The sequence below is a fragment of the Cydia splendana genome, chromosome 20, assembly GCF_910591565.1.
Source record: "Cydia splendana chromosome 20, ilCydSple1.2, whole genome shotgun sequence".
Taxonomy (NCBI): domain Eukaryota; kingdom Metazoa; phylum Arthropoda; class Insecta; order Lepidoptera; family Tortricidae; genus Cydia; species Cydia splendana.
The window spans coordinates 3,985,645-4,010,572 of NC_085979.1; the positions used below are offsets into that span (position 1 = coordinate 3,985,645).

At 40.6% G+C, this 24,928-nt stretch overlaps 3 protein-coding genes across 5 annotated transcripts in view; 2 read left to right on the forward strand and 1 right to left on the reverse strand.

Annotated features, from left to right (window-relative positions):
- Window positions 1–9,423, forward strand: part of LOC134800739 (probable aminopeptidase NPEPL1) — a 44,819-nt gene extending 35,396 nt beyond the window's left edge. The window contains exons 9-11 of one of the 2 annotated variants that reach the window (XM_063773271.1): window positions 1,563–1,739; window positions 2,999–3,109; window positions 5,436–9,423. In XM_063773271.1, the coding sequence (XP_063629341.1) occupies window positions 1,563–1,739; window positions 2,999–3,109; window positions 5,436–5,540 (393 nt within the window). In that variant the 3' untranslated portion in view covers window positions 5,541–9,423. Of the gene's footprint in view, window positions 1–1,562; window positions 1,871–2,998; window positions 3,110–5,435 lie in introns of those variants that run through there. The other variant, XM_063773270.1, reaches the window with a different exon arrangement.
- An 884-nt stretch (window positions 9,424–10,307) lies between these two features.
- LOC134800798 (coactosin-like protein) overlaps window positions 10,308–24,928 on the reverse strand; it is a 58,959-nt gene continuing 44,338 nt past the window's right edge. Inside the window, exons 1-5 of one of the 2 annotated variants that reach the window (XM_063773351.1) lie at window positions 22,490–22,907; window positions 18,803–18,885; window positions 18,099–18,209; window positions 14,952–15,081; window positions 10,308–10,956 (exon numbers count right to left, since the gene is read on the reverse strand). In XM_063773351.1, the coding sequence (XP_063629421.1) occupies window positions 10,840–10,956; window positions 14,952–15,081; window positions 18,099–18,209; window positions 18,803–18,885; window positions 22,490–22,813 (765 nt within the window). In that variant the 5' untranslated portion in view covers window positions 22,814–22,907 and the 3' untranslated portion in view covers window positions 10,308–10,839. Of the gene's footprint in view, window positions 10,957–14,951; window positions 15,082–18,098; window positions 18,210–18,802; window positions 18,886–22,489; window positions 22,908–24,928 lie in introns of those variants that run through there. The other variant, XM_063773352.1, reaches the window with a different exon arrangement.
- LOC134800742 (origin recognition complex subunit 5) lies at window positions 11,304–12,826 on the forward strand. The gene has a single exon (XM_063773274.1). It carries the CDS (start codon window positions 11,388–11,390, stop codon window positions 12,774–12,776), a length of 1,389 nt encoding a protein of 462 aa, XP_063629344.1. The 5' UTR covers window positions 11,304–11,387; the 3' UTR covers window positions 12,777–12,826.

Here is a 24,928-nt window from a genome sequence, read left to right on the forward strand (position 1 = left end):
CTTTCATATCGCTCCCTTGAGTTAAACATAGCAATTAGTTCTTTTAAACATTTAGTACTGAAGTATAGTAGGCACTAGTATGGTTAACGAGTCCTAATGTTTATTTCATGCACTGGTAGCATGGTAGCATACTGGTTTAGCTGTGAAGTAATACATCGAGATACTACCCCACGCGCCCACCGCTTTTAGGACCATCGTTATTCGACAAATATAATAGAAATATTTTACAGAATCAACGTTCTTACGTATATATTTTCACAGAAAAAAGTAGAAACAATTGAAAAAAATAGCTTTGCCGCCTTTTTATTTTTTTAATAAATAAATAGAAGTGTATTTTTCTGCCGAAAATACGCCAACCTATTTGAGACAGCTAAATAGTCGCGGTACCAACATTATAATTATAAGTACTAATCATCTCTTTGGCTGTTTAATGGGCCTGTGTCTTTATTTGATATGGCCATTTCAACTTTTAAAAAGTTTGGAACACGACAAATAATGGAATTTGTATGCAACATTGCAGTCCCAAAATCGAGACTGCAATGTTTTTAACTTTTTAATTTTTGACTGACCATAAACTACGCGCTTCGCGACCAATTTTTTAAACGTCAAAGTCGACTTTGCCGTCCATTTATGAGAAAAATAATTTATTTTAAACACACTCAAATACCCTATTGTTTTCCATCGTATTTTCTCGGAAACGTTCGTATTTGTCATGGTACTTCAGTCAACCTCAGTACTTTTTGTACCGAGACTGACTGAAAGAGCAAGACACGTTCGTACGTTTTTGTGAAAATACGATGGAAATAGTTATTTGTTTCACTCGGGGGCAACGTTGTTGTTTAACCGCTTGTGCTAATAATGATACCAGAGCAAGCGAAAGATTCTTAAATGGAATCTTAAGCGTTGCGAGGGTTTCAAAGCATGAGGGCTAAACAAAATTTGTCCCCGAGTGAAACACAAAATTTTTCACCACACCAACCCGAAGAAAATATTAACTGTAAGATATCAAACAAAAACAAACCAAATCAAATCCAAATGAATGTTATTAAATATCTATCATTCAAAATCATCATTTAAAAGTCAATTCAACCAGCAAACATAAGAAAAAAACTCAAAATTTGTGAATAAAATGTAACTTTGCTATTGGTTTTTGAACAATCACTTAGAGAGCCTTTACCAGTTGGTGTGGTGAAATTTTGGAATCTTTCGCTTGTTCGGATATCAATATTAGTACGCACGGTTAAACAAATAACTGTTTCATTGCGATGCACAAAAACAATATATATTTTACAGTACACATGGTGCGACTTTCCCCTAGTGCGGGAAGGAGCACTTTCCGTGCGTATGTCGAAAGTTTAAAGCGCCATATGTACTGTAAAACGTTGTATGAATAGGTTATTCGCAACTCGTGTCGATTTAAAACTTAAAACACTCCTTTCGGTCGTGTTTTAATTTATCGCCACTCGTTTCGGTCGTGTTTTAATTTATCGCCACTCGTTTCGAAATTCCTCTTTTCCGCACTTGTTTCGTAAATAACTATAGTGACATGTTTGTGATGGCAGGGCACAGCGACGGGCAAGTACCACGCCGCGGTCGTGTCCAACAACTCCAGCATGGAGCGGCGCTGCGTGGCGGCCGGCTTGCGCGCCGGCGACCTGGCGCACGCGCTGCCCTTCGCACCCGAGCTGCACTTCACCGAGTTCAGCTCCTGCGTGGCCGACATGAAGAACAGCGTCGCGGTATGTGTTGTACTAGTGTAGTATGTGCACAACTCCAGCATGGAGCGGCGCTGCGTGGCGGCCGGCTTGCGCGCCGGCGACCTGGCGCACGCGCTGCCCTTCGCACCCGAGCTGCACTTCACCGAGTTCAGCTCCTGCGTGGCCGACATGAAGAACAGCGTCGCGGTATGTGTTGTACTAGTGTAGTATGTGCACAACTCCAGCATGGAGCGGCGCTGCGTGGCGGCCGGCTTGCGCGCCGGCGACCTGGCGCACGCGCTGCCCTTCGCACCCGAGCTGCACTTCACCGAGTTCAGCTCCTGCGTGGCCGACATGAAGAACAGCGTCGCGGTATGTGTTGTACTAGTGTAGTATGTGCACAACTCCAGCATGGAGCGGCGCTGCGTGGCGGCCGGCTTGCGCGCCGGCGACCTGGCGCACGCGCTGCCCTTCGCACCCGAGCTGCACTTCACCGAGTTCAGCTCCTGCGTGGCCGACATGAAGAACAGCGTCGCGGTATGTGTTGTACTAGTGTAGTATGTGCACAACTCCAGCATGGAGCGGCGCTGCGTGGCGGCCGGCTTGCGCGCCGGCGACCTGGCGCACGCGCTGCCCTTCGCACCCGAGCTGCACTTCACCGAGTTCAGCTCCTGCGTGGCCGACATGAAGAACAGCGTCGCGGTATGTGTATAGAACCCGTGCAGGAACTATAGGGGGCAGCTTAGGAGCCGTCTGATCTTTGGCGCGAGGCGTAAATGTGTCGTTTGTGCTTCCGATGTAGCCCACGAGATGGCAGAACCTACTTTGCACAAGGAAACGTACCGACGAGAACGGTAGATGGTAGCACTGGCTTTGGCAATGTACATGTGCACATATGTTTCCGATTCAGGCCACAAGACCCCCCAACGAGCACGGTCCCTATAACACTGGACATAACATTTGTTGTAAATTTTATAAGCCCAAGCTTAAAAATTGGACCAAAAGTTGAGAGCTTTTCGAAAATATTATATAATAAGTATTTTTTTAAATCCCCCGTACATGAAATAATTTTACGGTTTAGACTCACTTGTTTTTAGTCACTCGCGCGACATGATTCGGAGAGCCTAGGTCTAGGTATTCTGTAGGAGCCTCATACTTGACGTAGCAGTGATGATTAATTAGCACAACTTGCACCATCCCACTAACCCGGGGTCGACCGGTAAAACCATTAACCCAGTGTCAATATCCCGGGTTAATGGGATGGTGCAAGTGGCCCTAAAACTAGTGATGTATGTTCGCAGGATCGCAGCAACGCGCAGCCATCTTGCGCGGGATTATTCATCCTGGCGCACCTCGGGTTCGACTTCCCCGGCACGTGGCTGCACGTCGACATGGCCGCGCCCGCACACTCCGTACGTAATAATTCTTATTAACGACTCTTCAATACTAATGTGGTGCTACGCGACGTAAGCGCCAACCGCCATAAGGCAGGTCGCTGTCTGTCCGATGTAATATGTTGGCTCGCAGGTTCGCAAGATGCTCACAGCCTGTGAAATCACATTGTTCAAGGCATATTGCCAATCTTTTTATACTTGCGGTCTGTGGGTCAACTTTACGCAGCGGCCATATAGCGACTTGCGAGTAGGGTTGCCATACGTCCGGATTTGTCCGTACATGTCCGGATTTTTGACCCTTTGTCCGGATTTTTAGGAATGACCTTATAAAAATAAAATGCGCGCCCGCGGAGGGGGCTTCGGGATCGGGCGAAGGGAAAGGGAAAAGTAGATCCACGATACAGTACACCGCAGAGAGCAGCGTGCCGCCGGGGCGTCGTTCAAGTTACGCCAAATCTCTGCTACAAGAAATGTCCGGATTTTTATCAGGACATTTAATTCTTCCATATGGCAACCCTCAACGTTTAGGGTTCTGTTAGGGTTGCCGCGGCACTGCAGTGCGTCGGGCATGTTTGCGGAGGCGCGGACCGACGATTTTGCTGCCATAATGCGCAAGCGGTGCGCCTCCCTGCTAGCCCGAGTTCGCTGCAGCACCAGCGGGATCCTGAGCGCGTTCGCGGACCGCTGGGATTCCGCGCTGATGCGTAGATGGACGCAGCTCCATGTAGGTTTTAAGTTTTATTTGTTAAATTTTATTTTCTCAAAAATGGACGGCAAAGTCGACTTTGCCGTTTAAAAAATAGGTCGCGAAGCGCGTAGTTTATGGTCAGTCAAAAATTAAAAAGTTAAAAACATTGCAGTCTCGATTTTGGGACTGCAATGTTGCATACAAATTCCATTATTTGTCGAGTTCCAAACTTTTTAAAAGTTGAAAAGGCCATATCAAATGAAGGCACAGGCCCATTAAACAGCCAAACAGATGATTAGTACCGCGACTATTTACCTGTCTCAAATAGGTTGGCGTATTTTCGGCAGAAAAATACACTTCTACTTTTTTATTAAAAAAAATAAAAAGGCGGCAAAGCTAATTTTTTCAATTGTTTCTACTTTTGCTCTGTGAAAATATATACCTAAGAACGTTGCTTTTGTAAAATATTTCTATGATATTTATATTTCTTGCACCATTTTTGAGAAAAGCACTATATATGACTCGGCTGGAAGGCTACTTGCTGGCTTCGGATTCAATTAAACGGACTCCCAAGGTCGTCCGTTTAAAACGAATCCTCAGCCTGCAAGTAGCTACTTCCGAGCCTCGACAATAATGTACTATTATGTTGCTTTGCACTAACACTAATTTTAAGTATGTACCTAACTTGTTACTAACATAATATGGGACTAGTCCTGAAATAAATATTATTCATTCATTCATTCATAAGGTACCTTTACCCGTGAAACGTCACATATTACATGAAATAAAACTATTGAAACGGATTATATCGCGTATATTAAATTCATACTACATCCCGACGTTTCGAACCCTTTACAGCGTTCGTGGTCAACGGGTGACTGAGGAAAAACTACACTGTGCAAAAACTACCCACTTACAAAATAATGAACCATCATAAACTATACATTTTAAGGCCGGTTATACATGCAAAATTGGTTCATAAGGCTAGTTCTACATTACAACTATTTTCAAGTAAAGATATAAATACAACAAGATTACTATAACGCGATAAGTATGAATTCAATATACGCGATAGTTTCAATAGTTTTATTTCATGAGAACCATGAGTAGCTATCGCGGTAACCGAAGACTATTAATATTAGTCACATATTACAATTTATTAAACTAATGGAAAATTCTCACAAGTCTGGTATAAGCTTTGGTAGCTTAGTTGGTTGATTGGACCGTTATTCAAAGGTTGCCAGTTAGAATTGTTCCATTAATTTAAAATAATTATTTATATAGTACTAGCTTTTGCCCGCGTCTTCGTCTGCGTGGAATTAGTTACAGCAGTTAAAGCAGGTATAGCGCCTGGATAATGCTAATAGCAATCATTCAATTCGCGCATTGCTTACTTCAATGATTAGGCAATTCATTAAATCTTTCAATTCCACTCCCCTTTGCACTCTCTTCAGGGATGATTTCCGACATAAAAACTATCCTATGTGCTTCCCTGGGACTCAAACTATCTCTATACCAAATTTCAACTAAATCCGTTAAGCGGCTTTAGCGTGAAGAGGAACAGACAGACAGACGGATACACTTTCGCTTTTATAATATTAGTATGGATTTAGGACAATTATTAACGGTTATATAATAAAATGATTATATTTCCAGGGCGAGCGTGCGACCGGGTACGGCGTGGCGCTGCTCACCGTGCTGTTCGGGTCGCACACTCAGAACAAGCTGCTCAAGGCGCTCAGCCCTCCCGACGCCTGCTAACACACCTCACACTCACACTCTAACACACCTCACACTCACACTCTAACACACCTCACACTCACACCTACTACAGGGGCCCGTTGTCGAACGGTATTAGACTAATGATTATATTTGTAGGGCGAGCGTGCGACCGGGTACGGCGTGGCGCTGCTCACCGCGCTGTTCGGGTCGCACACTCAGAACAAGCTGCTCAAGGCGCTCAGCCCTCCCGACGCCTGCTAACACACCTCACACACACTCTAACACACCTCACACTCACACTCTAACACACCTCACACTCACACTCTAACACACCTCACACTCACACTCTAACACACCTCACACTCATACTTAGCGCCACTTGCACCATCCCACTAACCCAGGGTTAACCGGTTAAAGGCCTGAGTGTGCGTGACGTACGCGTGCGACGTTGTAGTATACAGATCCTTATGAGAGACGGCCCACCGCTTGCGTGACGTGTGCGTGTGCGGCTCCAACATTTTAAGATTGTACTGGTAACCATGGTAACTCCAAGTCAGTGGAGAGACACTCCTGACTTCGGGTAAACTCGGCTCCGTTCGGCTCAGCATTGCTCCGAGCTATTCTATTCTATTCTATTCAATTATTAGGGTTGGCACCACTTGACTACCCTTTGCGTGCACGACCACAGATAAGATAACCACTTGAATTTTGACAACCCTAAATAGCCGAAAGGGATAGTGCCATACATTAGAAAGGGATAGCATGATTCGCCCTTGAATCGCTGTCAAACTAAGGCTTTGTAGGAAGTGTCCTTTCTGTATGGTAGTACTATTATGTATTCTGTGTCCAAGTTTAACCGGTTAACCCCGAGTTAGTGGGATGGTACAAGTGGCCCTTATCGTCGCCATTAGATATATCCGAGACAAGGCGCTCACAAATATCTGAACACGCCTCTATTGTCAACGCGTCAGAGTGCGTGTGTAGATAATTTTGAGCACCTCGGCCACTCCGATATATCTGATGGCGGCTGTACAACAGATCGACAATAACAGAAGAGTTGACTCTTCTTCAGGTCTCACCTATTATTAACTTAGAAACTAATTAGAAGTAGAAGAATTCCGTGTGTAGGGTGGGACTTGAACCCACGACCACCGGATCGCTAGCCCAGTGCCCTTCCATCTGAGCTACCAAGACCTTACTCAATACAGCGAATATCTAAATTTGTTTCTAAGCTTAATAGCATAGTTCGTACGTTTCTGCTTGATACAATATTAACTCGCCTATGGTTTTCATGTAAATGAAAATGTACACATACATGACTTCACATAACAGCCGGCCCTGCTAAGTAAAATAATAGACAGTAATATTTTCAGCCGAAATAGCCTCACATTTTAGTATTAAATATGTATTTCTCTTTAAAAATACATATTTCGGTCGAGTCATATTAAACCCCTTTTTATTCGAATTTAGTGGTAAACTTCTTAACTTAACAGACCTCAATACATTATGTTATAATTTACATAATAAATTCATTTTATTTTCTATTTAGAAGACATATTGTTTAGCTTGTAATGATTTGTACAATTATGTTAGAACCATATAATTCAATTATTCATTATACTACACTAGCGACCCGCCCCGGCTTTGCACGGGTAGTTCAACTTATTAACACAAAACCTTAAGAAATTATACACCTTCTTCTTCCTCGTTCCCTCAATGCTGAGGATCGCGACCACATGCAACATGTCCCCACTGATTGCGGTCATAAGCCAAGTGAACTGCACGGTGCAGGCTGCCGCCACTCGCCTTCTTCATGGCGTCAGACCATCTCTTACGAGCCCCACCCCGAGCGCGTTTACATTCATTCGCCCCAAGATGATACACTTCTCCATATCATGCATTGATGATCTCATAATGTGTCCGAAAAATCTAAGGGTTCGTTCATGGCATGCTTCGGAGAGCCGTGTGGTAATACTGAGTTCTTCCAAAATAGAGATGTTAGTTCTTATTATACACCTAAACCTTCCTCAAGAATCACTCTATTGATAGGTGAAAACCTTTTAGTAGTTTTTGAGTTTATCGCGAACATACATACACACAAACAGACAGACGCGGCGGGGGACTTTGTTGTATAATTGTATTGATTCCGTGACAAATATAAGGTAAACTGCCGATGTATTTGGCCCTGCTAGTTATAATTTTAACAATTTGAATATTTGTAAGCGCTAACTTGCATTTCAATGGCATTTTCACTCTTTTAACATGTTTATTATTTCACGACTTGTATAACTATTAATCAAAAAATAAGTACTATTCACTCCTAGCAACTACATGGACAAAAGGCTCAAAAATAACTACTCAACTGGCCAAGGGGTGGGGGAGGGTCGTACATTTAGTTAAGGTTCCGTCACGCAGGCGCGTTTACCGGGCGGGGCGTTTTATATGTAAAAGCGGCGCCCGCAAAACGCGCCTGTGTGATGGAGCCTTTAGAAATTTTGTTCTCTAGGGGGGGGGCAAACCAAGCCCTTGCTAGCCCCCCTTTTGCCGCCCCTTGGCGACGCCCATGCATACGCTTCTCTTGCGCCCTTATGTGTTAAGGTCTATTTTTTGACAATATAACTAGAGACGTTTAAAAAGTAAAGACTTGTATTCTCCATACATTATCTTGCCTTCAAAATACAATAAACATTAATGTAATAAACATGATGCAATAAATAATAAGCAATAATTGTTGTAAATACATTATAAATAAAATATAAACATAACATAATAAAATAACTGTTGCCATTAGTATGATAGTTGTATAATTAAATAACCAATTGTAAGTGATTTCCTTAGGTATAATAGTATGAGAAAATATCGTGTATGTACGTACAAAAAATTATGTTTTTTGATATATTTAATAACTACTTCACACCCATATATTACAATAAAGTTGTAATAGAAAGCAATCTAATAATTATTGTTGATTTTCAGGGTTCCGTACCCAAAGGGTAAAAACAGGACTCTATTACTAAGACTCCACTGACCGTCTGTCTGTCTGTCACCAGGCTGTAACTCATGAACCGTGATAGCTATACAGTTGAAATTTTCACAGATGATGTATTTCTGCTGCCGCTATAACAACAAATACTAAAAACAATACACTCCTTTTTCGGCAGTCGTATAAAAGTACGGAACCCTCGGCGGGCGAGTCCGACTCGCACTTGTTTCTTTTAATATGACAATACAATAATATAATTAATTACCTTTAACAATCAAATATACTTAAGGAAGTCACGACTGACCCCCTTCTTCATAAACGCACTACAAACCTCAGTTAGTTAATAATCTGTCATTTTGACTTATGTATTTGTAAGAAAGGGACAAAACATAATTTAACTAAATCAGGCCCGTAAAGTTTTATGAATAAGGGCTCATTTAGACGATGCGAGAACTCGCATGCGAGTTTCATTACATTGCGGTTTTTGATCGGTCAGTTAAATTGGACGTAACCAACAGTTCGCAATGTAACTAAAATCGCATGGCTCATTTAGACGATGCGAGTTTCATTACATTGCGGGTTTTGATACCCCTAAGGCCGTAAAATAATATAATAACAGCCCTTAGACGGCGCGCGAACTCGCATGCTATTTTAGTTACATTGCGGACTGTTGGTTACGTCCAATTCAACCGACCGATCAAAACCCGCAATGTAATGAAACTCGCATGCGAGTTCTCGCACCGTTTAAATGAGCCCTAAATCAGCCCTAAGCGGGTAAGTCAGCACAATAATACCAAGCAATAATTTAGAGGTAAGCGCTAAATGTGTTCTAAAGAGCCAAATAAATCACTAAGCCAATCAAGTTGAGGGTAGTTTCATATTTTATTATAAGTTCAGCATTTGTGTAAGGTTTTTGCTAAATAAATATTTGAAAACGTACTAGTTGTTTAATTTAATAACACATTCACTGCCAAGAACCCGCTAGGTGGGGTAAGTGGGTGGCTGGGTAAAGTGTCAAATTACCCAATGATTGACACTGATATGTACTAAAGTGTCATTCTATGGAACTTGCTAACTATGTAAACAAACCGCCATATTGAAATTGTCTCTGAATGATGAATTTACTAGTGACTTTTGTTTACATAGTTAGCAAGTTCCATAGAATGACACTTTAGTTATTGGCTCCTTTAATAAGTTGAAGGTGTCGACCATTGGTAGGGTGTATATGGTGGAATGTCATCGATCCCAGTGCGCCCTCACGAACGGCAGAGAGGGTGAAACGCCGGAGTGGGTTTAGTGGGTAGGGCCAAATTCTCCCCCTCTCTTGTCAGGAGAGGGGAAAGGAGTGGCGAGCCCCACACACCGTGCGTAAACGCATTCCCACTCCGTCAAAAAAAAAAAGGGTGTATATTTTAGGAGGGGGGTGATAAACTCGTACTGCCCAACTCATACACCATAAAATATGGTCAACTATGGGCACACAAGCTGTTAACTATTGCCCTCAGGAGTGACAACTTTTATGGTCTCCTTACGACACAGGTTTATTGGAAAGGGTGGAATTCCATCTGTCTAATATCTTGGTCCAATGTGTATTTGCATCTAATGAGAGAGTGAGACGCAATGCACATTGGACAGGTGGAATACCACCCAAAGATGTATTATCGTCGGCCTAAATCGCAAACCTCGTAACTCCTCCGGGGGAGTTACGGGATTTGCGACTATAAGTAAGTTGTCCAAGGTAGCAATTACTTATTTCCTTGAAATGGAGTTACGCGGTTTGCGACTTAGGCCGACGTTATGTTTTGGAAATAAAATACGAGTAATGTTGGTTAATTGTATTTACTTCAGTTGATTTACCAATAATAATGATATAACACTAATCAATGTATAGGTATAAAAGCCCATAAAATCCGAATTTTGTATACAATGTAAATTTCGACATGTTCAGTACATACAAAGTAGACAAAAAATAAATGCACTTCCGCGCCTTCTACATGGCAACTTTTACTATTTTTGGCAAGTATCTTATTATAATAAATACCAAATAATTGCACGTGACTTGTTTATAAAAATCGACCCCTAAGCGACCGACGTGGTTACTAATTTCAAAAATTATACCTAAAAAAATAGACTATCATCATGCGAAATAAATAATGTTTATATATAGATGACTAATTAAATTTTATAAAAAACAAAAGCACATGACTACTTCAGAAAATAAAATTTCGGGATAATACCCTCGATTTAATTAAATAGAAAAAACTTGCCCTGATTTTTTTAGATTAATGAAAAAATACCGCAACGGAACAAAAAGGCGGTTTTTTTTCTTAACCGGTCGACTGGCTATTGTGGGGCTCATAAGTCCCTTATTCCGGTCCCGTAGTTGGCGCCGCCCGCCCTGTTCAGGGCGTCCTTGAATTGATCGATGTCTATTTCGGCTTGGCTCTCCAACTGTAGCTCCACTGCGAAATTCTGGAATAAAATACAATGATGTCATCATTCTATGAAAAGAGTATATCAAGGAACTGGGCTATAACCGCAAAAATCGAAGTTCGCAAATTGCGGGCATTTTTCTCTGTCACTCTAATTACGCCTTCATTGGAGTAAAAGAGAAAGATCCCCGCAATTTGCGAATTTCGGTTTTCGCGGTAGCCCCTCTGAAACTTCATGCCTGATCTTTGTGCAAAATATACACAAGATGGCGCTTGAGATGCTTCACACAGTATAAATAATCGTCGTTGGTAGACCGCACGGAACGAATTTTGCTAAGCCAAACTTACGAACGAAACGCAACGAGTGGCAACGACCCGGACGAACTTCACTTGACACTTCATCATCTGTCAAAGTCATGGCGCGCATCAGCTAACCGTCGAGTTTTTATTTTTATTGTTAATCGTTATAAAATGGAGGAAATATACAAAAAAGTTCCGTGCAGAGAGAACCAGTTAAGTGAGCTGTTTAACCTTCTCGGCGACTACGACGAGCCTTTACCATGCGCGCTATTTATCTCCGGAAGTATGGCCACAGGGAAGAGTCTGTGCGTGAACACAGCGCTCCGGCACTTGGGCTACAAACACATCATTATCAACTGTATCGAGTGTTATTCTCCTAAAATCATTTACGAGAGCATCTTATGTGATCTCAGCGAAGACGAGTCGGACACGAAATGTGATTCTTTACAAGAACTTGTCAACGGTTTGAATCGCGTCGAAAAGAAGCAAATCCGCTATGAACCGATCGTTATAGTGTTTGACAAGGCCGAGAGGCTTCGTAGCATGGCCCATAGCATAATGAGCGCGTTCCTTAGACTACGAGAACTCTGTAACCTCAATGTTTGTACAATTTTCATTTCACATATAATTTACGAGAATTTCTACTTCAAAATGGGCGTTCGAGAGCCGATCACGATATATTTCAACAATTATAATAAAGAAGAACTATTCAAGATCATATTCCTATACCACAAATCGTTTATACACCATCTATTAACCAGTTACGATGTGCACAAAGATGTACAAGTCGAGTTAGAGAAACCGGAGTTATTTGCAAACTTTCTAAACGCTTTTTTGAGCGTATTCTACCGTCCGTGTCGAGATCTGATCGAATTACAACACATGGCTCGAGTAAACTTCGTTAAATACTGTGAACCGATCATTAAAAACGAAATACAAGCACATGATCTACCAAAGCTATGGCGGCATATATCACCAATATTGAAGACCAGTTTGGAATTGTTATATTTACGTATAAGCTCTTCAGCTCCAAGCGTGCCTTCCCCAGGAAAAGAAAACAATGACTGGGTGCAAAAGACGTACAATTTTGAAAACACTTTAAAAGAAGAACTTACGTCGACAAAAACTTTTGCTCAAAGCTTCGAACTCCCATACTACGCTAAATACCTTCTAATAGCGGCTTATCTAGCCAGCTATAACCCTCCTAAAGAAGACAAGCGTCTCTTCATGAAGAATCACGGAAAACAAAGAAAAAGGATGCAGCAAGTGAAAGCTAAAGCAAAAATCGCAGAAAAACTGAATACTCAGCTCGGACCAAAGGTGTTTACTTTAGATAGACTTTTGGCTATATTCTACGCAATTTTAGAGGAAAAAATTGGTCTCACCAGTAACTTATTAGCTCAAATAGCAACGCTTGTGGAGTTGAAACTTATTGCGGGTAGTAAAGAGATAGATCTGGATACGGCCAAGTATAAATGCATTGTGGGTTACGATTTTATTTCAGCTGTGGCCCAAACTGTTGGTTTTAATGTTAGGAAGTACTTGTATGATTTTATGTAAGATTAAGTTGTATGAATTACTAATTTATTTTTTTAATACAAGTTTTTGTCATAAAATGCCTTTTATTATTTGCTAAAGTATGGCCAAGCGCGGAATACTATTTTAATTTTTGCGACACGGTTTTAGAATTGCGCTGTAATATACTTGTATTTTTTTGTCGTAAATGCGAGACACTGCACTAACATATAAACACTGCATTTCTGCGACAAAATTATCGCACGACAAAAAATCGTAGTGCGCGCTTGGCCTAACTAGTACTACGAAGGAATACAGAAACAGCATATATGTTTGCTAGCAAACAATTATGTTCGCGTTTGCCTGACATTTTTGACCAATGGTCAAAATATATTTTCAGAAAGAAATTAACGTTTAGGTTGCTGACTCAGATGGATTTCAGATAAAGGCTAGGTACATGTGATAAACGTTACATGTATGATGCACTCACCGAGCACGATAGCGATAATATCTTTAGGTATTCTTTATTGAAAAGCAACAGGATGCCTGCAATCGTGCCGACATCTAATCTTTGATTAAAGTATTTATCTAAGGCTTCAGTTTTCAGGGAATTACTACAATCAAGAAAATTAGTAGTAAATATACATGTTTAGTGATGTACCGACTATTGATTTGGCGGACTAGCCGACTAATCGGCGCTCGGATGGCCGATTAGTCGGCCGACTAGTCGGCTAGTCGGCCAGATCATTAGTTTCGTATAAGTTCGGTTCAGGTGCACTTAAAAAAATCGTTTTACCCCTATCGTCGCGCTATTCATCTACCTAAAGGCAAAAAAGGTGGTAAAGCAAAAAAATAAACCTAAGGCTATATTTCATACGACAACCGGACAATCGGACATAAGAAAGCGACCACACTGTCAATAATTCGAAAAAAAGTTTTCGTAGGCACCCTAAATATGAATTTGGGTAAAATAGGTGAAAAGCTTAGGTAAATATTTGCTGTTTATTTCTTTTTGACCTGTTTTTCTGTCACTTATAAAGTGCCGACTAATCGGCCATTTTGGCCGACTAATCGCCGACTACAAATGAGGCCGGATAGTCGGCTTTCCCGACTAGTCGGCGACTAGTCGGTACATCCCTATACATGTTACATATTTATAGCTAGCTGTATGTTACAAGAAAAAGTCGACTTTTGTTAGGTATAGAGAAGTCGAGACAGACCACCACGACACAGAATAATTAATAGTCCTAGGTACAGAAGGTTCACTCTCTAACAAAACGCATCTATTACGACAGATATGACCGCAAGGTGGCGCAAGCGCGATCAAGCGTCCGTTCTATAGCGGTGCGCGGCAACTACTACTGCTAGACACCAAAATTGGTGTGGGCCGCATGTACTTGTGAGCCACGCCTGACCACGCTAAGTTTTCATGCCAAGTGCTATTTATATTGACGTAAGTATGGAGCTTATTAAGGGATTCGTTTTAAAATGAGATCGTCATTTCGATTGTATGGCGGCGGCTAAGATTTGTGACGCTTACTTACGAGTACGCTCTCATTGTATAACGACTAGCTAGATTGCTCTGAAAATTTGTACTTACAATAGGATAAGGTACCCTATACTATATGCCTGTAGTAAGTTTATGTAGCTTCAGATACCATAGTTAAAAAAATACAGCGTATTTAAGTTTTTGATACAAAACTTGTTTTTGCTCTATTTCGTTTGTTTTACAAGCTGGAGCTATTACAGGCATAGAGATTCCTCATGTCATTGTATGTGCAAAGTTTCATTACAACCCAACAAGTAGTTTTAAAATGAGAACGAATACAGAAAACGAATTTTCATTACATTGCAGTATCTAATCATTGATCAAACTTTTGAATGCAGTTTACCTTATATGTCTGTATATTTAGGTATTTAAATAAAAGTAAACAAAATCTACCCTCAAATGGCTCCTTAAATCAGTTGAGGGTAGATGAAAACATTACATGATCAAATAATGTACCTAGGTTAAAGTCGGGTCGTTCAGTGACAAATCCAGGTGGTTTTGTATTTGATTGGTTAACCAATAAATGTTATTACTACCCGAAAGTGTACAAATTATTTGTTTACTTTTATTAAAATACCTAAAGATACAGAGTAGTCGGCGATGTAAGGTAAATTGCATGCAAGGTCTTGCTAGTCTGCATTTCGCTTTAAGAGTATAGGGTGGCTACTTACAGAGATGATGTCCTTGATGATGGCCTTGTCCGTGGACATCTTGGCTCGGTTGATGACGGACACGTTGGGGCCCACCCAGGTCACGAGGAGGAACTTCTTGCGTTTCGACATCTCGTCGCCCATTTGCAACCTGCGGATGTAAAACTAATTTTAGGGCTTTCGTAGACTATTGTTTATACAACGGCCTCCTAACGAAGTACAGAAGTAGTGCATAATTGTTTTCCATCGCATTTTCTCGGCAACGTTCGTATTTCTCATGCTAGCGCGCTATAGTCATCGTTGAAGTGAGTGCGGAACTAGACGTGCGCGCCGCCGCGGCGCGCCGCCGCCATAAGGAGTCAGCGCGCCGCCGCCGCCGCCGGTAGTTTAAAATTCGCGCCGAGACAAAACCCGCAAGAGGGTACAAATTTAAAATCAATGGTTATAAAGCGCGTGCAACGTGCCTAGCTTTAGCGTTCTGACTGTTCCGTTTTTTTTTAATTCATTGCTTGATTTATTTTAACCCTTAAATCGATAACGTCCACTATACTGGACATCCCAATAAAAAAATTCTGCACCAATTATTAAAGCATAGCATTACTTTCCCCTGGTAGCGTACTTACACTACCAGGAACCTACGACTACTACTACTACGACTACTACTACTACTTGAATGATATGTTATTTTTAAGTAAGTAAGAAAATATTGGGAAGCAGTGTGAACATAATCTTTTTGTCAAAGTCCTACAGCAGACTACCTATGCAGAACTTGCAAGGAAGCATCCGACAGACTGACATTTTCCCCTTATTTAATTTTTTTTTATATGACAGTATTAAGCAGCGTTAAAACGTGTAATAGGTTACTAACTGGTCTGTTTTTTACGTGGCAATATGATTTACATAAAAATGTTTTGTGTTGTAATTTGTATGGGTAAAAACAAGTGTAAAAAACCGGGCAAGTGCGAGTCGGACTCGCGCACGAAGGGTTCCGTACCATAATGAAAAAAAAAAACGGAAAAAATGCAAAAAAACACGGTCACCCATCCAAGTACTGACCACGCCCGATGTTGCTTAACTTTGGTCAAAAATCACGTTTGTTGTATGGGAGCCCCATTTAAATCTTTATTTTATTCTGTTTTTAGTATTTGTTGTTATAGCGGCAACAGAAATACATCACCTGTGAAAATTTCAACTGTCTAGCTATCACGGTTCGTGAGATACAGCCTGGTGACAGACGGACGGACGGACGGACAGACGGACGGACGGACGGACAGCGAAGTCTTAGTAATAGGGTCCCATTTTACCTTTTGGGTACGGAACCCTAAAAAGTGTAATGTCCAGTATTTTGCCCGTTGTCGATTACACGGCACTTTTGCTAAGTCCAATATGTTGGACGTTGCCAAGTATGCGAAGAGTAAAATTATTAAATTTTCTGGCAGTTTTTGTGGTAAATAAATCAAATAGAGGGATGTTAGGTGTTTCAAAACGTTCTAAAAAGTCATTACTTGCGGTAATACAACGTAATTAACCAAATAGATTAAAAAAAATATTTTTATGGATTTTTTTTCCTGTGGATGTGGTGTGTGTGTGTTTGTGTGTGTGTGGATTTGTTTTTATCAAGAGACAGACCCGATTTCATTTGAGAAATGTATTACAAAAATTTTGATAAAAGTGCAGGCATTATTGTAAAAACCATTGCTCAGATGTTACTGCTTACTAGGATACCCCGCTAAGTTAGATTTAATGTGAAATAAATGACGTCAATGACTGGTAAAATTTTACCACCTACGAGCTATAAACTTATTGCAAAAATATAAAAATAATAGGTTTTACTTACTTAAACTTATTCATTACATAAGTTGACATTATCAGTAAGTGTATTTCTAATTAAAAAATGCAATTATTCTATATTTATTTAAAAAAACATGTATTGGACTAAAAAACCCTAATGCATATAGGTACAGTAGGTACTCTATTATACTCGGCGTGTCCAAAATACAGGACGTCTTGTTATTACGCCGATATATTTTTTTACACCGATCATAGCAACGTCCAACATACTTGACATATGTTTTTTTCAACATTATAATTAGATTTTTTTTCATGATTTTTCTACAATAAACCAAAAAACAATGTAACACAGTTTTTTTTTGAGATTTTTCCCTTGTTGATTTAGAGTTAATCTTGGTTTTTCATTATACGTATATTGAAAAGTTGAAAATCCCGCGCCGCCGGCGTTACGCCGCCGCCGTGGATTTTTTCGTGGCGCGCCGCCGCCCGATTTTTTTCTACCGGCGCGCACGTCTATGCGGAACTCCATTGATCCGCGTTCGCGGGCTGAACACCCGATATTACGGGCGCCTTAGATCTTGAACACTTTACCTGACGTAAGTAGAATTTACCTGAGTCAACTAGAACTTACCTGAGGTAGCCGAAAGCGCGCTCGTCATCCTTGAAGTGAGTGCGAAACCTGGTGATGTCGCTCCCGCGGGCTGAGCACACATTGCGGACGCCTACAAACTTACCTGACGTAACTAGAAGTTACCCGAGCCAACTAGAACTTACCTGAGGTAGCCGAAAGTGCGCTCGTCGTCCTTGAAGTGAGTGCGAAACTCGGTGAAGTCGCTCCCGCGGGCTGAGCACACATTGCGGACGCCTACAACCTTACCTGACGTAACTAGAAGTTACCTGAGTCAACTAGAATTTACCTGAGGTAGCCGAAAGCGCGCTCGTAAGCCTTGAAGTGAGTGCGTAACTCGGTGATGTCGCTCCCGCGGGCTGGTGAGCGCACATTACGGGCGCCTTCAAACTTACCTGACGTAACTAGAAGTTACCTGAGAGAACTACAACTTACTCAGGTAAGTTCAGTTACTAGTTAGTACTTCAGGTAGCTGAAAGCGCGCTCGTCGTCCTTGAAGTGAGGGCGAAACTCGGTGAAGTCGCTCCCGCGAGCTGAACACAAAATACGGGTGCCTTCGAACTTACCTGACGTAACTAGAAGTTACCTGAACCAACTAGAACTTACCTGAGGTAGCCAAAAGCGCGCTCGTCGTCCTTGAAGTGAGTGCGAAACTCGGGGATGTTGCTCCCGCGGGCTGAGCACACATTACGGACGCCTACAAACTTACCTGACGTAACTAGAAGTTACCTGAGCCAACTAGAACTCACCTGAGGTAGCCGAAAGCGCGCTCGTCATCCTTGAAGTGAGTGCGAAACTCGGTGAAGTCGCTCCCGCGGGCTGAACACACTATACGGGTACCTTCAAACTTGAACACCGCCCTAGAAAATAGGTTTAGTCAGAACTAGCATAAGATTCAATTGATCAAATTTGAGAACGGAGGACAACTAGCCAAGATGACAAATTGACAATCGTTTGAAAAAAATGTAACTCCATAATTTCCATAATTAACGTTTATCTTAGGGTTTTGTTTCTTTTTCCGCAAACGATTGTCACCTTGGCTAGGCTCCCTGGTGTAGATGTGACGGTTATCAAACGTTTAGGTACTTTTAACAATTTAGATGATATGACACAGTAGTACAGCGCCATATATTTCAGCTGTCAATGTTTTCTATTAGATATTTTGTAAAGATTTATAGCCTAAATCAGTGTCACATTTTTTATTCTTATCGCCGTGACTAATTTGACGACGTTTCGTCTTGATTGTTCTGAACTTGTGAGCTTGTGACTCATAGTCACGGGGTGAGTTATCAATAGGGATAAAATTTTACTAGGGGATTTGGATTAGGTAGATATGTACCTACTTGTTTGGTTAGCTGAATAGCTGAGACGTATTCGGTTAGGTATGAGCTGAACCGAATATTCGTATTCGGCAAAGTCTATATTCGGCGCATCTCTCTTGCTAGGTACTCACCACTCGGTGGGCGAACCGTCGGCGCGCACATCGTCATAGGCGGCGCGGATGGTGTCCTTGTCCAGGCCTGTGGTCATCGTCACCTGGAGGCAAACAAAACTATATTTAATACATTTTCTTTGTAAACTTTGTGTTCATTTTGTTGGTCGAAGATTGTCCTATAATTGCAGGTGACTGTACGTGCTATACTTCCCTCTTAAGAGAGTGCAGGTAATTTTGAACTCGTAAGATAATTCCATTTGGACATCTTAAAAAATAACCACTGAATGAATACACGCATTACGTCGCTGACATAAACACGAACTATGTGCACGTTCACCAAGCCGAAATATCACCAAGGCCACCAAAGTCCAATGAGTGCGGTCTCTTAGTATTCCCTAGACAGGGTGATTCAGGAGACGTGAGCAGGACTAACACTGCGCATATCGTTAATTATAAGCAACTGTTTCGTATCACTATTAGTGAGGTTAACGTTAATTTTCTATTCGTGTTGAAAAAAAAAAGTTATTCATTTTTTCACGACATGCATGGTCACCCTAAAATTAGAATACTAAACTACCGATATTCTGTATCAAATTGAATGTCATCACCATCAGTATCATCACGGTCTGGTTACTTTTGAAAACTCGTATCTCAATCAAGTTTGACAGTTCATTTTCTTCGTAATCAAAATGCCATTACGGTTAAAGAGGTTTTATGTTTATTAATTAGGTCCTGTCAACAAATTTAATTCTCAACAATCAAGGGTGACCATGATTGTTGAGAATTAAATTTGCCCTCACCAAAAAGTTAAAAAATAGGAAATAGTGTGGTTGTTTCTCCTAAATACGACGGTGATCGATCAATTATCAGTTACTTAGTGTGCAGGATTAGTCCTGCTCACGTCTCATGAATCATCCTGTATTACTGTATGGTGCTGAGACATGGACAGTGAAGGAGCGAGAGAGACAAAGAATCGACGCACTCGAAATGTGGTGTTGGAGACGAATGCTGCGAGTATCTTGGACACAACACCGTACAAACGTCTCCATACTTGAAGAACTCAAGGTGAAAGAGAGGCTCTCAGCTACGGTCAGAGCGCGTACGGGTACAGATCCTCAGATACTTCGGACATGTGATGCGACGTGGAGAGCAGACCATGGAGAGACTTGTTGTCCAGGGGCTGTAGGTCAAGAGGACGTTTCCCAATGCGTTGGACGGATCAGATAAAAGCCCTTACCAACACCCCACTTAACACGTGCCAGAGAAGGATTCGCCAGGGAGAACTGGCGTAGAATCGATCGTCGTTCACCGTGACCACGACTGCTCTGCCAAGAGTAATTCGACGGAGAAGAAGAATGTGCACATTTGTAAGCAAATTGGTGAAAACCACGTTACCACCGAACCACGCACAATGGTCACAATAATTGTTTAATTATTAAAACAAACCTTATGTAAGCAAAATCACGAAAATTTATGCAATTAATAAAACAATCCACCAATTCGTCTCGCTTTCCACTGTCCCATGCCGTCGGCAACAATCGTGAAAGTTCTATTCTCTCATTAATCTTATCTTTCTTTATCATTCCATTGCCAAGTGAACTTTATGACACGACAAATAAGGTTACATTTGTAACAATCAAATTGGACAAGATACGAGGTAATAAAAGTTATCGACTAACTTTTGTGATTTACATGCTGACTTCTCTGTATTTAACATTGCATTGCAAAGTGAACCTTAAACAGTGTGAAATTAGGTTAATTTTTGAATACTAAGGTGAAGTAAGATACGGTATGGAAAGTAATAGGTGGTTTTCGTAATTAATGATGGTTAATAATCTTTCATCTTGTGGTTAAATATGATTCCGGTTAAGACCGAATCGGATATATAACAACTCACGCAAAAAAATCACGTTGTTTGTATGGGAGCCCACTTAAATATTTTTTTTTTGTTTTTAGTATTTGTTGTTACATGTTACATTACAACTGTCTAGCTATCACAGTATTCACAGTCCATGAGATACAGCCTGGTGACAAATAGACAGACGGACAGTGGAATCTTAGTAATAGGTTCCCGTTTTTACCCTTTGGGTACGGAACCCTAAAAATATAAATATTTCGTTAAATGTCATTACGTCGTCATTATTTTTTGTTATTATTATATTTCGTATTGTCACAGCGAACTCTTCCGCCATTTTAAACTATTTCCAATATACGAAAGAACAGAAAAATTCTATCTAACTAGAGGTATCGAACATACTCACAAAATTTCACGAGAAACAGTTGACAAAAATGTGACTTGCAGAGGAGAACATCCGGACATGCGCAAGCATTTTTGCCCAAGCTGAAGCGGAGACCTTCGCTAACGCTCGGTCAATAATTAAGAGCATAAATTATGATATAATATCATGGAACGTTATCATAAATCCTGTGTGGCTCCTATCATATTCCTGTTTGATTTATCACTGCAATAGTAATTGGACCTCATCAAAAATCGATTAAATCTCACTGCACCCGGTGAGATTATCTCGCAATTAAATTATAAATAACCTGCCAGAATTTGATTCATTTGAGAAGCTCTCACAATTGAGACAGATCTAGATTTAGGCAATAAATGCACAGTCTGTTAAAAAATCATTTTGGCGAAATAGAGAATCGTTTTCGAGAGTGCAAGAATAATTTTATAGTTAGTGCGGGGGGAATCTTTACAAAAGATACGCAAGTTGTACGATCTAACGGCCTTCTAGCCGGTAGTGACCCTGCCTACGAAGCAGGAGGTCCCGGGTTCGAATCCTGGTAAGGGCATTTGTTTGTGTGTTTATCACAAATATTTGTACCTGAGTTATGGATGTTTTCTACGTATATAAGTAATATAGATACCTTTGTATTATATATATCATCGTCTAGTGTCCACAACACAATCCTTATTGAGCTTAGTGTGGGACTAGGTAGATCTGTGTAAAATTGTTCTATACAAAAAAAAAGTACCTACGTTGGCTACGTTATTCATCACGTATCTATATGTTAGCCGCCTAAAGGCACAACACAAACCTGACCACAATTATATATGACCATTCTACATGATCTCATTGTATCTTTTCCTACGCAGATTTTTTAAGAATATAAGTGGTAATAGGCTTGAATTAAATTGTGGATTTTTGTTAATATGGTTGCTTAAACGGCACTTTGGGATAACTTGATATGTAAATGTAAAATATGCTTATATAATACAAATAAAAATACTCTTTATTCTACACCTCAATAAAAGAAAACAATACAAAAGGAAACAGAAATACAAGCGGAGGTAAACAACAGGCGGTCTTATCGCTAAAAAGCGATCACTTCTAGACTACACTTAGTAGGTACTTAGGTATGCGTCTTCAAAAGAGTTTTTACACATAAAGTTTTTATAAGTAAAACTAGAAGCACGATGATACACAAGACGAAGATTACAATGTGATGTGTGTGTATACTGTGTACAATAAGTATGATGAATGATAATTTGTATAAGTAACTTTGACACGTTTAATTGAGTATTTTTCCATCTTATCGCAACAAACGTAGCCTATCAATGGTCATTTAAGATGTTGTTGTTATGTACGCTTATACATTTATATTTTTATTAAGTAGTTTTTCTTAAGCGACTCCCAAACTACTAGGTATATATAGAAGTATAGTATCACAGCGTAATTACAAACAGATAAATACCTTGGAAGACGAAGATAACTCGGAATGACAAGATTCAACCTCCTTAACTTCGTTTGTCGTAATAGAATCTTCTTTCTCATCTTTCACAATATCATATAGCTCTTCAAGACGGTTCTTTAACACTTTAACTTCTACTTTCAACTTCTTACGATCCACAGCTAACTCTTCCAAGGCAGCTACCTTATCGGTAAGCAAAGCAACATCCTTACGGATTTCGTCTACATTTTTGGTCAAAACGTCAAATTTAGTTACTATGTTATTTTGGTGTTCAGTCAATTTCCGAATCTCGTCCTGGAGCGACCCCTCCATGTGAATGTCGCTCATTTTGCTGGTCAAAAGTGCATTATATGAAAAAGAATTTATTTACATTGAATGCTGCAGATTTTTGACAGCGCGTGACGTGTGTCGGTTTTTGACTTGACGCGTTTTCGGCCTGATGTTAGTCACAAAATAGGTATTAACTAATAGGTAGGTACGCGTATAATACCTCTTTTTTAAATACTGCAATGTAAATAAATAAAAAAGAGACAGGGATATTTGAATAGAAACAGGTATAAAAAGGACTGGCTTAATACTATAGGCTTTCACAGTGAGCGGTTGGTTCCAAGAGAAATAAATAATAATATATTATGGGTCAGTCGTACACAAATAGACCTAGTCCCACAGTAAGCTCAATAAGGCTTGTGTTGTGGATAATAGACTAGTACAGTCAAAAATATCTGACACGAACACGATCTTATTGTAGTAGAGCCATACGAGCGTGTCACCAAAATTATCGCGGCCTTCGAAGAGTAACATATTATTGCAGGTGACTGTACAATATATATATGTAATGATATTAATGATATATAGTTTATTTATGATATAGGAGGCAAACGAGCAGATTTTTAGTGCGTCGTTGGAATTGAAGATGGGAGTACGCTCTTTATATATAAATACTTATATACATAGAATACATTCATAACTCAAATATTTGTTATAAATTAATACACAAACAAATTTTCGTACCAGGATTCGAACTCGGGACCTATTGCTTCGTAGGCAGCATGTAGACAGGGCCACTTCACTCACTTCCGACTAGATTAGTTGGCCGTTGAGTAATGATGAATATAATTACGATTATTGACTGTCAGTGTGTTGTGAAAAGTTATTTCCAATGAATTGTATAAATATTTACTTATAAATAGTCTATTCTTTTAGCTAGCTGTCCTTAAAATATTGTAAATAAACAACTGTAGTGTGTATGGAGGTATGAGTGTGTAAACAACTCGTAAAGGATGACTCACGCTAGACCGGGCCGGGGCCGGAGCTTCCGGCGCTTCCTTTTCTATGGAAAGCATCACGTGATCGCCTGTCATGTCATAGAAAAGTAAGCGCCGCAAAGCTCCGGCCCGGACACGGCCCGGTCAAACGTGAGACTCTATTGTCAAATGTCCTTAATTACAGCTCTCCATTACATTTAATATTTACTAAGGACGATCACGGACAGACGGACATATAGAAACTATGTATATACTTAAAAGAGCCCCTAGTGTACATTTCATTCGATAGCGTGACGTACGCGCTTGCGTTAACTCTCATTTTGTATGGGATTTTGTACAGCGCTCCAAGTGGGACGTTTAGGAAACTCAAAATGAGACTTAACGCAAACGCGTACGTCACGTCACGTCACGCTATAGATGAAATTTACACTAGGGGTTCAGCATGTGCTAGGATGCGTAGCGAGGGTTTCAGAGTTTATTAAAAACCTATAAAATCACTTAATTTTCCTATAGGGACTGCGTTGGAGGGTCTGCCATGTTGTGGCCTGAATCGGAAACATATGTGCACATGTACATTGCCAAAGCAAGTGCTACCATCTACCGTTCTCGTCGGTACGTTTCCTTGTGCATAATAGGTTCTGTCATCTTGTGGGGTACATGGGAAGTATAAACGACACATTTACGCCTCGCACTAAAAATCTGACGGCTCCTATGCTGCCCCCTATAGTTCATGCACGGGGCCTATCCTCGCGTGTAGTAACTTAGTAAGCGTAGCGTAATACTACGTCACGTAACGCTATCGAATAAAATGTAGGTACACTAGGGGTACACAGGCAGACATAGCGATCCCTTCTGACTACGGAACCCTAAAAACTAGAGCTGCCTCGAATGGTGGTTCTGGCCGAATACCGAATATTCGGTCCCCCTCTCGGCCGAACAGCCGAATTATTCGGCATGACATGCGAACATTTTGAGTCACAATTATTATGAAAACTGTTCGCCAACAAAGCACAAAGTTTGCTATTAAGGTATATTTTTGTTGAACAGAATTAATGAATTTACTTAGATTCAATCAAATCTGACCCATGATAAAATGAAAATATTTAAAAGGGTTTTCGTTTTTAACAACTTTCCAAGAATACATTGTAAATATTAAATATACTTTTACCTTGTTTTT

Excerpts from the sequence above, each read along its gene's own strand:
- LOC134800742 (XM_063773274.1), top strand. The coding sequence starts at position 11,388 with ATGGAGGAAATATACAAAAAAGTTCCGTGCAGAGAGAACCAGTTAAGT.